This window comes from Bison bison, unplaced genomic scaffold (assembly GCF_000754665.1).
Source record: "Bison bison bison isolate TAMUID 2011002044 unplaced genomic scaffold, Bison_UMD1.0 scf7180017864171, whole genome shotgun sequence".
Lineage (NCBI taxonomy): Eukaryota > Metazoa > Chordata > Mammalia > Artiodactyla > Bovidae > Bison > Bison bison.
The window spans coordinates 5,519,357-5,534,129 of NW_011494743.1; the positions used below are offsets into that span (position 1 = coordinate 5,519,357).

The window sequence follows — 14,773 nt, forward strand, 5'->3', positions numbered from 1 at the left end:
TGGTCATTTAAGAGAGGTTCCTGTCTCTTAGGTCACCCAGCCCATAGGTACACTGTGGCCCAGTGGGTGGCACATGTGTGAAGCACCTGAAAACAAGCAGTGTTGAAAGATGCTCCAAGAGCATCTTGTGTACCGGAGCCTTGGAGGGGTCAAAGCTTACCAAGCTCCACTGAACTGCTCAGAGCAGAGCCTAAGCAGCACTGGCATTTATGTTAGTCTGTGAGTCTCTTAATGATCGAAAGCACGCGGCTGGCTACACAGCTGTGGTATGGCCACTGCTGTGGTGAGACTATAAACCAATATTATTGGCTAAGTTCATAAAAAGGGGGAAAAAAGGTTCTTTGCATACGGCATGGTATCATTGAAAGAGTGCTGGATTTCAGTCCTCTTTCTGCTACAATGGTTGTATAACTTCAGTCAGTTCAGTTCAGTCACTCAGTCGTGTCCGACCCTCAGCGACCCCATGGACTGCAGCCTTCCAGGCTCCTCCATCCATGGGATTTTCCAGGCAAGAGTACTGGAGTGGGGTGCCATTGCCTTCTCCGTTATATGCTTTTACCCAAAACTAAACAAAAGAATCTTTTGAAGCTTGGCAACTTCTTGTGTTCAAAGTTAATATGTTTTTAATTTTAGGAGTAAAGCAAAATATTATATTGCATATGTCATTTTAGAAGTATGTTTTGGTCATTACTGCAGTGTATATTTTCCACCTGTTATTGAAAAGTTGAGTCTTCTGTTTTATAAACATAGAAGGTATTTGTTTCTAATCATAAGAAATACGTGCTCACTAAAATTCAAATTAGGAAGAAAAATGTAAAGAAAATAAAAGTTATCATGGATCCTACTACCTGGAAATGGCCAAGGAAAAATATATCTGCCTAATCATTGATGGAATTTTTATTAAGTGCACATACCCACCTGTGACTAACGCAAGTGTGTATAATACACAAGTCCGTCATATGTGATGAGTAGGTATATATACACACTTGTGGTTAAGGCTGTGAGCTCTGGCATCAGGCTGTCTGGTTTTGAAGCCCAGTTCCCCTCTTTGCAACTGTGATGTGGACTGTTTTACTTCTATCACCTCAGTTTTCTCATCTGTAAAGTGAAAACATTGAAATTCCTTCTTCACGAGGTTGGTGTGAGACTCTTGTGTGCTTAGTCGCTCAGTCGTGGCCGACTCTATGTGACCCATGGTCAGTAGCTCGCCAGGCTCCTCTGTCCATGGGAATTCTTCAGGCAAGAATACCAGAGTGGGTTGCCATGTCCTCCTTCAGGGGATCCTCCCAACCCAGAGGTCGAACCCAGGTCTCCCACATTGCAGGCAGATTCTTTACTGACTGAGCCAAAAAATGTATAGTCTTGGGGAATTCCCTGGTGATCCAGTGTTTAGGACTTTGAGCTTCTACTGTAGGGGCCATGGGTTCATTCCTGGTCAGGAAGCTTTAGGTTCCCGCATGCAGAGCAGCACAGCCAAAAAAGAAAAAAGAAAAAGAAAAACATAGCCCAGTGCTTTGAATGCAGTAGCTAGTGTTGTCATTTTACAATTATGGTGGATTATATATATTCATAAATGGGGTCACACTCTGCATTTTTACCTTATAGTGTGTTATAAAACATTCTCATGTTAATGGAGTTGGATCTGTATCCTGGTATTAATGATTCTGTTGTATAATAGACTTTATTTAGCCGCTCTCCTGTTTGACAATTATAGGAAAGATAGAAAAAAGACTTGTAATGAACTTCTTTTGTGTACATTTTTTATTATAGTTTTGGTATAAATTCCTGAATATTCATTAGGAGGACTGATGCTGAAGCTCCAATACTTTGGCCACCTGATGTGAAGGAGCCAACTCTTTGGAAAAGACCCTGATGCTGGGAAAAATTGAAGGCAAAAGGAGAAGGGGGCCATGGGGGAAGAGATGGTTGGATGGCATCATTGACTCAGTGGGCATGAAATTGAGCAAACTCCCGGACATAGTGAAGGACAGGGAAGCCTGGAGTGATCTGAGTCGGACATGACTGAACAACTGGACAACAACATAAATTCCTAGAACTGGCAATGTTCTCTTGAATGGTGTATTGAATACCATTTTTCAGATTGCTGCTGTTCTTTATGGGAAGGTGGAATTAACATCTGACAGCAATATGTGAAAATGCCAACTTTTCTGCTCTTGTGCCAGACCATCTGGATTCTGTCCACCTTTCAACAAATCTGAAAAGGGAAAACATCTCATTGTTACTTTGCATTCTTTTCTTAGTAACTTTGAACATCTTTTCAAGTGTGTTGTCCTCTTTATTTCTTCTTTGTGACTTGTCATTTCAGTTTTTCTTGTATTTTCCTGTTGTTGATTTGTAAGAATTCTTTGTATATCAGAGATTGTGACATTTTGTCTGTAACATATGGGACATCTTTTAAGGTTAAGGTCATGCTTGGAGACTGAAAGGAACAAGTATTCATTGTGAATTTCTAGATAGAGCTCATATGCTTCTTGAGAACTGAAACCTGCCTCTAGTTTCTCAGAAAGATTGTTTTATGACCTGTTGATTGTGAATAATTCTCACTCACTTTGGTGGTGCTTTAGTCACTGTGTCCTACTCTTGTGACCCCATGGGCTGTAGCCTACCAGGCCAGTCTGTCCATGGGATTCTCCAGGCAAGAATACTGGAGTGGGTTGCCATTTCTTTCACTTACATTAGGCAGTGCATAAAGGCAGCCAAGCTTTGACCTTTGATGCCTGTGCACATATGTCCTGTTGAGCCCTTCCTTTACTGTCACATTATCCTCGCCATTCCTTCCATCTTTGCTGTTTGCTCATATACAGCCATTCTTCCCATGTCCCTGGTTAGAAACCATGGAGTCATCTGTGTATCTTCTCCAAGTTGAAGGCTTTCTAGTTCTCAGGCTCCCTTCCCAGAAAGTCATTTTGCCTCCTCAGTTTGCCCCTGTCCCTCTGGTTATTGGCCAATAAGTTCTTTCACGTTTTCCATAAGCTGCAATAGAAAAACCCGAATGAACTTTTTGGTCAACCCAGCACCGAGTCTGTGTGTTAGAATGATTTGATGTATCCTCGCTTCTCAAAAGTAAGATGTCGACCTTATTTACTTTTGTACCTTTAGACTCCATCATGACCTGGCCCATAGTCACCCCATGATTAATGTTTGTTGTATTTGATATTTCCATGTAAAAGATGATGATGGTAAGCTTCTATAGTCTATTGGTAGATTAACCTTTTCCCAAACTTTTTGTTATGAGGAATTTAAGAGGTTCAAAGGAATTGAAAGTATACCAGGACAAAAGGCCCCTAAATGTACCAGTTGGGATTTATATCACCCTGGCACATAGTCCTCTGCTCAAAAACCTCCAGTGACTTCTTACTGACTGTTGAGTCAGATGTAAATGGCAGCAGACTTTCCCATATGGTTGCAGCTCACAAACAGGTTATCACCCTGCTCTGGTCAGGACTTTACCCTCACTTCATTGACTTTACACGTGTTGTTCCCTGCATAGAACATGCTTCCCTCTTTGCTGGACCATTTACTTTTGTGTATGAGGTATTCTGAGTTCCCATAGCTCTAATTGCTAACTCTTTTGTCATTCTATATAATTCCTTACCACATGATTAGCTATTTGAAGGTGAGAACTCAGTCCTATTTTGACTTGGCAGCCTAGCCTGCTGACTCTCATTTGGCTGATACCTGGAAATAGCATTCCTGGTGTATTTGTAGTATAATTTACATCCAGCATTAATTTATAATACCTGTGTTGCCCCAAACAAAACTTATGCTCTGTTAGTGAAAAACAAAAGCTTATGAGTCCAGGCCAGTCTTGGTCTGTTTGATCAGCTTGCTGCAAGACCGTGAGTTCCCCCAAAGAAAGGAAAGATGCCCTGTGTTGTTGGTCACACCTTCTGTGATTGTACCCAAAAATTGATTTGCACTTGTGCTTTGGAGTCATTAAAACTTCCATTAAGTACAAAGTTAGAATAAAGGAGTCCAAAGTCTGAAAAGTGCCCCTGATGAGAATCACTGAGTTAGAGAGATTGACATGAGAAACACTTTAAAGGGAGGTCGTTAGGCCTTAGTGACTGATACCATCAGTGGGTCTCCAGATTGACTGTGACAATTTTCAGGCTTGGTAACAGAGATAAAGATGATACCTCTGAGAAAGTTAAGGACACTGGGAGGGGCAGCTGGTGCTGGGGACATAGACTGCATACTGCAACATGAAACTGGAGTGTGTCAGCTCCCTGCTCATAATGAATTGGTGACTTCTGTTGTATGTTGACAAGGCGCAGTTGCTTTGTAATAGTCAGGAGCCATCATTAGGTACCGGTCCATTCCCATCCTCCTTCCCCTAAAACAGAGTTCATGCTCCAGCCGTAACTAATCACTTCTATTTCTCTGAGTCTCTTGGCTATTTTTCATCATTATTTTGTAGGGGGCACTCTATTTCCTCTACCTGGAATGCCATCCATTGTCCACCTGGCAAACTCTCGTTCAGCTTTCTAAGTCCTGTTCAGCCGTCACACCGTCTGTAAATACTTTCTTAGTTCTCTTGTGAGAGTACCTTTTACACTGTTACACCATCACTTACCTGAATGTCCCCTCCACCATATTCTGATCTGCTTACAGACAAGGGTGTTGTTCCCTTGTTTTTGTACAGGGCCTGGCCCCCACAGGTGCTGTGAACCATTGGGTGAGCCTGGCATGTAACCCATCTGGATCATGGGAAAATTCCTTTTGTCTAAGAAGCCAGACTTGTGGTGAATTGTGGTTAATTTTCATTAAGAGAAAATACAGATATAGTCTATATTTGTTTTTTTCCGTGAGAACCCATGTTTACTTCTTATTTTCAGCAGGTTTGTCAAAGATGAAAGTGACCTTATCTGCTCTGGATACTCATGAGAGTTCTTTCACACCTTTGGTCGTCATAGAACTTGCTCAGGATGTCAAGGAAGAAACCAAAGAATGGCTGAAAAACCGAATCATCACTAAAAAGAAAGATGGAGGTGAGCAAAATAAATATTACTCCGATTCAGTCATGCCCACTTGAATAAAACTGCATTTACAAACGTGTTTCACAGTTTTCTGGTTGATCTATTTTTAAAATTCATGGTCATTTCTTTGCTCTTTGTTCTATACCTAGGACTTGAAAGGAGGTCTTAAGTCAACGTTAGGTTGTAAGTCTCTCTTAGACCATAAACACCCTGAGTGATTTTGTTCACAGCTGTAAACTCTGCGCCTGTGTACAGTACCTGATGCATAGTAGGTACTTAATAAATATTTGTCAAATGTATGAATGTCTTTGAGTATTCTTTGTGTGTTGGTTGTGATGCTAAGAGGAACAGAAACATGTCTCTGCAAGCAAAGATATTACTGTCAGGGTAAGGAGACTGAATGCTAGATCCAGGAAGTCAAAGGAATAGGCAAAAAGCTAATGAAAAAGCTGTTACAAAATAGCGCATGATACTTAAAAATGAGTCTCCTATGTGTACTTGCTATGAAAGTCAAGGGAAGGAAGAAGTGATGCTTTTCAGGGTGGTAAGGGATGACTTCATGGAAGAAGCCAAAGTTTAACCCTCAGCTCTGGCAAAAAGGGGGCTGGACCTGGGAAAGAGGTGGAGCAGACGCTTTGTTGTCATTGTTCATTCGCCCAGTTGTGTCTCAGCGACCCCGTGAACTGCAGCATGCCCCGCTTCCTTGTCCTTCACCATCTCCCTGAGTCTGCTCAAACTCATGTCCATCGAGTCAGTGATGCCATCCAACCATCTCATCCTCTGTCGTCCCCTTCTCTTGCCCTCAATCTTTCCCAGCATCAAGGTCTTTTCCTGTGAATCGTCTCTTCACATCAGGTGGCCAGAGTATTGGAGCTTCAGCCTTAGCATCAGTCCTTCATCAGATACTTCATAAAACTACAGAAAACACCCCCTAAAAGTGTCCAGGAGGTATATACCTCTGAATAAAAGGAGTTCTAGAAAAGAAACAGAGAAAAAGGAGAGGAAGAAATCGTCAAAGAAAAACTCAGGACTGGTGTACACTTTTTCAGATTGAATCGGCCCATGCAATGCCCAGACTGGCTGAAACTGGTGTATATGATTGGAATGTTTCAGAATCCTGGGGACAGGAAGACACTACGGACTTCCAAAAAAAGAAGCTAGGTCAGAAACACTGGAAGCTAGAAGGCAGTGAAGGAATATCTTCATTTCTGAAGGAAAATGGTTTCAGTCTAGAATTCTGAACTCACCCAGCTGCCAACAACGTGTGAGGATAAAGATAAGATCTCTGAAAAGATGTTGTTGTCAGACTCTTTCTAATGACAGTGTATTGAGGGAAGACTTAATCAGTTAGCTTGGGGGATTGAATTATCAATAAGTATATTAAGCACATTATGAAACAAGCTAGATACCAACTTTTGGGAAAATGGTAAATTGTAGGAAAGGAAAATCATAACACATTGTAAGGCTCAACTATAATGTATGTAGCCATAATAATGAAAGTACTGTTGATGGAATGAAAAGGATGATATAATGATACTGTGAGAATGGTGGGTAGAAATGAGGGAGGTGGGTTGGAAAGAGAGTTTAATCCTCATTTTCCAAAGTTAAAAAAGAAAAATAGCTCTAAAAGCATGTTGTCTGGTGACATGAAAACAAACCCTAAAGGAATCACATGAACAAATCATTGCTTCACGGGTCGGGGATTGCAATGAGAGAGTGCTCTTTTTCAGAACAACATTCATGGTTCTCTTCATGGTTCTCCATGAAGGTTATAGCAGTTTTTGTTCCCCTAGCCATGTCTAAGAGTACCTTCCCTACATGCTGTGTCGTTTGGGTCTTTCAAGCAAGAGATGCCAAGTGGGATTTAATGCACAGGAGGTTTGTAGAGAGGATCATCTGTAGAAAGATAAAGTAGGAAGGAGCAGGCTTAGACAATGATAGCCTTCTGACTTTGGTGCGTGTCTGAAGCTTGTGAAAGAGAGAGGGAAGGAAGGAGACTTGGATAGGAAAAGCCTCAGACTATAGCATGGTTCTGAGAACATATTAGCCAGGCTCAGCATTGCACAATGGCTTCATTCCACTGTCCTGTGGGGTTCAGCCCATGGCCTAGGTGTGGGGGTGCAGCAGCCAAAGGGGGAAAAGCAGATGGCTGTCGGTCAGCTCTGCTTCTCACAGCAAATTCTTTGGAGGGGAGATCTGGGTGGAGTGGAGCACTTTCATGGCTAACACCCCCACCATCTATTTTTTCAGTCTGACTTGATTTTTGTAGTGTGAGAAGTGAAAAATAACATATTGGTGTTGTTTTGCATTTATCTTAATATGGATGACATTAAGGATTTTCTGTTTAAGAGCCATTTGTGTTTTCTTTAAATTGAACAGATCTTTTATTTGTTTTTTAATTAAAGCCTTAAATGCCTCTGTTGTAAAGTACCTAAATAATAATGCCATAGCAAGTTAACCTTACTAACCCCCTGGGTAAGTAAAATATAAATTCTGCTCATTATCCTGTTCCATCTGATTGGTATTTTTATAACTCCTGTCAACACTTCATACAGGATAAATAGTAAAGATATAAACATACCTTAAAAAGTCTGATGTAGATAGAAATTAAAAATTAGGAAAAATTCCTTTTTCTACAATCTTTTAAGTGAAATAATTACATACACAGTATCAAGTAACAATATCTGCTTTAAACCTAATTGAATGTATTAATATTTATGGGAAAAATCATTGAAAAATTATTTCACTCTTTATTATTCAGTATTTAACATTCACACAATCTGTAATCTTCTATAATTGTGTTACATTTATTGCATTTTTATTGGGATATTTTATTTCAAATTAATTTTCTTAAATTTTTGTATTTTTTATATTATATCCTTTTGCTTCATGTTTTTACTTAGTACAATTTTATATTTAGAGCTAACAAATATTTTATTCTTGTCTAATATCTACTTCTAATTTAAGTAACTGACAAGCCACTTATTACAGTTTCCAGTTTTGACGTTTATTTCAAAAAGCTATAAAGAACTGCATTCCCCAACTTAACTTTTATTTATTATTTATTTGGGAGATGGATTTAAATCATTAATATAATTTATTTGCCTTCTGCCAAACTAGAAACAGAATACTTACTTAAAAGGCTTTCATATTTGAAACTTTTATGTTTATCAATTTCTAAGATTCTGCTCATCTTTTGTTTCCGAAGGTGCTCAGCTGTCGTTTAGACCGTTGTTAAATAAATATGAAAAAGAAACACTAGAAAATCAGAACTTATATCTTGTCGGTGCCTCCAAGATTCGATTGTTGCTGGGGGCAGAAGCAGTGGGATTGGTAAAAGAGTGCAGTGATAACACCATGAGAGCCTTCACGTATGGAACCCGACACAGCTTCAAAGATTTTGATGGTAAGTTCCAAGGTTGTTTCTATCAGAATCAATTTATCAAAAGGAAGTCTTTGATGAATAGATCAGGGGTCAGCAAAGTTTTTCAGTAAAGGGCCTGATAGTAAATATTTTAGGCTGTGTGGACACTATGATCTGTCATAGTTATTCAGCACAACCTTTGTCCAGCAAAAGCAGCCTACAGCCATAAGAAGCAAATGAATGAGGCTATGTACCAATAAAATTTTATTTATCAAACCAGGTGGGATCAGGTTTGGGGTTGCAGATTTACTTTGTAACCTCTGGAATAGATGAACATAAAACTGACATATGTCACTTATTTATATAATTCTAAGTCTTAGAATGGTGATGTTCATTAGATTGATATAAGTAAGAAGCACAGTAGTATTTCATATCCTGTAATTCCCTATCCTGCTTCTGTTCTGGCCTCAAAGGGGGTTTCAGAAGAGAGTGATTTCTGGAAAGAACTGTGAAATCCAGGATGGCTGTGAAAGCAGAGTGGGAGGTTGCTTTCAGAACTGGTCCCTTCCAGGGTCTTTCAGAGTTAGAAGATACAATTGGACTTCTTCAGACTCAGTCACTCTGGATTTTTGTATATTGGTAAATAAATGATTGAGGTGAAATTCACCACATTTGAGGGGATTCACCTGTCAAAAAATGACACTATTTTCTTATCAGGCTTTCTTCTTCATGTATGTGAGGGATGTTGGATTCCACAAGGAAATTGGCCTGGGCTTGAGAGTTTGGAAGAGAATTTGCCTTGTAGGCAAACTTCAGGTCCATTCCTAAATAAAAATATTGTTAAAATTAAAGAATATATTACTTTCTGTTCATTTCAGTTAAATGAGGGCAAGCAAGTGTCTACCATTTGGTTGTTTGAACCATGTAATCATTAGTGTAATGATTGAAGAACTGTATTATGTGAAGGCATTTAGAATATTTTTATTCTTATATCCTTTTCTATGTAATTTTTATTACTTGGATTACTCTTTATGGTAATTACTTATTGTCTATACCATTATTTCATAATCCCAGGGTGTTTGAATATTTTAGATTTTATTTTGGCTAATACTGAGAAAATAACTATGAATTTTTGTTTTGTTTTAGATGATAATGATGATTTCCTCAGCATGGCAGAACGTCAATTCATTATCAAACATGAACTTGAAAATCTTCGAGCCAGAGATGAAAAAATGATCCCTGGTTACCCCCAGGCAAAATTGTACCCAGGAAAATCATTATGTGAGTCATTGTATCAACTAATTTCATGAATATACATTCTGCTGCTGCTGCTGCTAAGTGGCTTCAGTTGTGTCCGACTCTGTGTGACCCCGAGACGGAAGCCCACCGGGCTCCCCCATCCTTGGGATTCTCCAGGCAAGAACACTGGAGTGGGTTGCCATTTCCTTCTCCAATGCATGAAAGTGAAAAGTGAAAGGGAAGTCGCTCAGTCTTGTCCGACTCTTAGCGACCCCATGGACTATAGCCTACCAGGCTCCTCCATAATGCAATTATATTTTGCTTAGTAAATAACAAATTATAATGACTTTTTCCACCCTTACTGAAAAACTTACACAACTTTACAATAATTTATTTTTTCACCATTATATATTTTGCCTTTAGACCTTCATGATGTTGTAGCTTTAGATCAACTTATTTGTTCTTTATGGTTCTCAACTTCTTCTTTATCAAGGTTCACAGCATTCAATAAGCTTAAAATTCAGTGTGAATGCATTTGCATATTATTCAGTTAAAATTAGCCAAGTTTACCGTATGCCCAGACATTATAGTGTAATGAAAATCTGTAGAGGAATAAAAACTAGACACATGGTCTTTTCCTGGAGCCTTCTTTCCATCTCCTCTCATCTCACTGGGTATGAACAGATACAAACATAGAAAGACTTAAGAGTCACAGTGGGACATCATACCTGAATGCAAACTAGCAGTTTGTAACTTTCTGATTTTGTATAATTCCGTTTGAATGAAAATATCAGTTTGTAGACCGAAAGTATTTATGACATGTAATTCCAAATTTTCCTGAAACCCAGATAATAGCAAGGCCCAGAACATTTTTGCTGCCTAAGAAATTCTTTAAACATACCAGTTTCTGTGTCCCCAGTCTCCTTTCCTTGTAACAGTCAGTGTCATCCAGGAGGATGGGTGCCCGAGTCAGTCCATATTCAGACTTTCTCACTTGTCACCAGATAGTTTGTTTAAACCAAGATCCAATCATAGATCACTCTTTTTGTTGTTGTTGTTTTTATTATCTCTTAAGTTTCTCTCTCTTTTTTTAATGTGAAGTACATATAAAATTTACCATTTCCAAAACTTAAATGTACAGTTCACTGGTATTAAATACATTCATAATGTTTTACAGCCATCAACACCGTCCATCTCCACAGTTCTTTCCATCTTGTGAAACTGACACTCTGTATCCGTTAAATAATCACTCTCCCACCTTGTCTTGCTCTAAGACCTGGCAACCGCCATTTTACTTCTGTCTTGGTGGTTTTGACTGTTCTATGTATCTCAAATAAGTGAAATCACACAGTGTTTCTCTTTTTGTGACTGGCATATTTCACTTGGTGTAATGTCCTCCAGGTTTATCTTTGTTGTAGCAGATGTCAGAATTCCCTTCTACTTAAGACTACCCAGTGTTCCATTGTATGTAGGTACCGCATATTGTTTATTCATTCCTTCATCAGTGGCTGCTTGGGTTGCCTCTGCTTTTTGGTTATTGTGAGTAATGATGTAATGACCATGGGTATGCACATATTTCTTTGAGATCCTGCTTTCAATTCTTTTTGGTATATAACAAGAAATGGACTTCCTGGATCATATGGTAATTCTATTTTTAATTTTTCTGAAGTACTTGCATCCTGTTTTCCACAGGGACTGTACCATTTCAGATTCCCACCAGCAGTGTACAGCATTGCAGTTTCTCCACTTCCTTGCCCACAGTTATTATGTTCTGATACTTTGATAGTAGCCATCCTAACAGGTATGAGGTGCTATCTCATTGCAGTTTTTGACTTGCACTTACCTAGTGACTGTTGATACTGAGTAAATGTCTTTGGAGAAATGTCTGTGTATGTCCTTTGCCTATTTTTGAATCAAGTTTTTGTTGTGATTGTTGAGTTTTAGGCATTCTCTATGTATTCTGGATATTAATCCCTTATGAGATATATGCTATGCAAATGTTTTTCCCTAGATGTTTTCTCCCATTCTGTGGGCTGCCAGTTTTTACTTTGGTGATACTCTGTTTTGATGCACAAAATTTTAACATTTTCCTGTACCTTTGGTTCATATCTAAGAAATTATCGCCAAAGACACCGTCCTAAAGCTTATTCTCTGTGTTTTATGTTAGGAACTTTATAGTTTTGGATTTTATGTTTAGGTTTTTAATCCATTTTGAGTTAATTTTTGTGTATGGTGTTAAGCAACTTCAGTCTTTGGCATGTGGATATGCAGTTTTCCTACCACCCATTTGTCAAAAACTATTCTTCACTCATTCAGTCGCCCTGGTACTCCTGTAAAAATCATTTGACCACATACATGAGGGTTCATTTCTGAGCTCTCTCTTCTATTCCTTTGGCCTGTATAGTCTGTCTGTATGCTAGTATGACACTGTTTTGATTATTATGGCTTTGTGGTAAGTTTTGAAATAAGGAAGTTTTGCTTTTGTTTTTTAAAATTGTTCTGGCTGTTTGAGTTTCCCTGAAATTTGATATGTGTTTTAGGATGGGTGTTTCTAATTTTGCAGAAGACATCATTGGGATTTTGGTAGGAATTGCATTGAATCTGTAGATTACTTTGGATAGTACTGACATTTTAACAAGATAAACTCCCATGGATATGGGGTATGTCTCTATATATGTTTTATTTCTTATAGCATTGTTTTATAGTTTTTATTTGTATAATCTTTCATCTCCTTGTTGTGTGTTGTGTGTCAGTAGCTCAGTCGTGTCTGACTTTGTGATGCCATGGACTGGAGCCTTCCAGGCTCCTCCATCCATGGGATTCTCCAGGCAAGAATACTGGAGTGGGTTGCCATTTTCTTCTCCAGGGAATCTTCCCAACCCAGGGATTCAACCTGGGTCTCCCACACTGGAGACAGATTTTTTACCATCTGAGCCACTAGGAAAGCCCTTCACCTCCTTTGTTAATTCCTAAGTATTTTATTCTACATGATGTTATTGAAAATAGAATTGTTTTCATAATTATCTTTTCAGATAGTTCATTGTTAGTGTATAGAGATGAAACTGATTTTTAGGTGCTGACTTTGTGTCCTGCTACTTTACTGACTTCATTTATTGGCTTTGATAGTATTTTTGTGGAAATTTTAGGGTTTTCTACGTATAAGATGATATCATCTGTGAACAGAGACAATTTAACTTCTAACTTTTCCGTGTTGATGTCTTTTATTTCCTTTACTTGCCTATTTGCTCAGGCTAAAACTTCCAATAACATGTTGAATAAAAGTGATGAAAGTGGTCATCTTTGTCTTATTTCTGATTTTAGAGAAAAACTTTTATTCTTTCACCATTCAACATGATGTGGGTTGTTTTTTTTTCTCCCCTTCATTCTGTTAATGTGATGTATTACATAGACTGATTTTAGTATATTGAACTATCCTTGAATTCTCAGAATAAATCCCACTTGTCATGGTATATAATCCTTTTAACATGTTGCCGAGTTGACTTTGCTAGTATTTTGCTGAGGATTTTTGCATCATTGTTCATAAGGGATATTGGTCTATAGTTTTCTCTTCTTGTAGTGCTTTTGTCTGACTTTGTGTCAGGGTAATTCTGGCCTCATAGAGTGAGTTAGTAGTGTTCCTTCCTCTTAAATTTTTGGGGAAAATTGGAGAAGGATTGGTATTAGTTTTCCTTTAAATAGTGGTAAAATTCACCAGTAAAGGTATCAAGTTCTGTTTTTTTCTTTGTCATGAGATTTTTTTTTAGTTACTGCTTTATAATTATAAATCTGTTCACATTTTCTCTTCCTTGCTGATTGAGTTTTGCTATGTTTTGTGTTTCTAGGAATTTGTCCATTTCCTCTAGGCTAGCCAGTTTGTCGGTGTACAAGTATTCATAGTATACTCTACAATCTTTCTGATTTCTTTAGAATCAATAGTAACGCACCCATTTTCATCTCTGATTTTAGTAGTTTTATGTGGTCTGTTTTTCTCAGTTCATCTAGCTAAAGATTTGTCAGTTTTGTTGATCTTTTCAAAGAACCAACTTTTGGTTTTTGTAATTTTCTGTTATCTTTCTATCCTGTTTGATTTATCTCTATTCCAGTCTTTTTTTTTTTTCTTCCTTCTGCTAGTTTTGGGTTTAAATTACTCTTCTTCTTCTAATTCCTTAATAGTAAAGTTGTTATTTGAGATCTTTCTTGTTTTTAAATATACGCATTTATTGCTACTAACTGCCCTGTTAGACTTGCTTTCTCTGTGTCCCATATGTTTTGGTATATGATGTTTGGTTTTCATTCATTTCTAGGTATTTCCTAATTTCCCCTGTAGTTTCTTCCTTGACCCACTGGCTGTTTCAGAATGTGATGTTTACTTTACACACATTTGTGAATTCCTCAGTTTTCCTTCTGTTATTGATTTCCAACTTCATCCCGCTGTGGTCAGAGGATACTTTTTATAATCCATATCTTTTTAAATCTGTTGAGGCCTAACATATGGTCTGTCTTGGAAAATGTCCCGTGTACACTCGGGAACCAAGAGTGTATTCATTCGCTACTGCCTGTACTTTCCTCTGTCTCTGAGTTAGTCATGTGGCACAGATGCTTTTGCTTGCTCTCCTTTTTGACCTGTATGACTTTTGGGAGGTGTCTAGAAACTTGGATGTAGGTGCTTATCATTCCTCTTTGTCTGTATTTCCAGTTATCTGTGTATGTCTTGATGTTAATTATCTTGTAGCAGTTTTTTGTTGGACATATCGTCTTTACTGTGCAGATTAAAGATTAGCATGATTTCAAAAACATTTTCTTCAGTTACCTTTGAAGAGTTATTTGGTTTTATTTTCTGTTCTTGTCTTTAAGAATGCCATTTGTGTATGTGTGTGTGTGTATATATATATATGTATGTAATGTATGCTGCTGCTGCTGCTAAGTCGCTTCAGTCGTGTCCGACTCTGTGCGACCCCAGAGACGGCAGCCCACCAGGCTCCCCGGTCCCTGGGATTCTCCAGGCAAGAACACTGGAGTGGGTTGCCATTTCCTTCTCCAGTTCATGAAAGTGAAAAGTGAAAGTGAAGTCGCTCAGTCGTGTCCGACTCTGTGCAAACCCATGGACTGTAGCCCACCAGGCTCCTGCATCCATGGGATTTTCCAGGCAAGAGTACTGGAGTGGGGTGCC

At 38.5% G+C, this 14,773-nt stretch overlaps 1 protein-coding gene across 1 annotated transcript in view; it reads left to right on the forward strand.

The window, feature by feature from the left end:
* ANO10 (anoctamin 10) overlaps positions 1 to 14,773 on the forward strand; it is a 216,603-nt gene that overhangs the window by 6,003 nt on the left and 195,827 nt on the right. The window contains 3 exon segments of the mRNA XM_010842152.1: positions 4,860 to 5,012; positions 8,209 to 8,406; positions 9,511 to 9,645. Coding sequence (XP_010840454.1) covers positions 4,874 to 5,012; positions 8,209 to 8,406; positions 9,511 to 9,645 — 472 coding nt within the window. The 5' untranslated portion in view covers positions 4,860 to 4,873.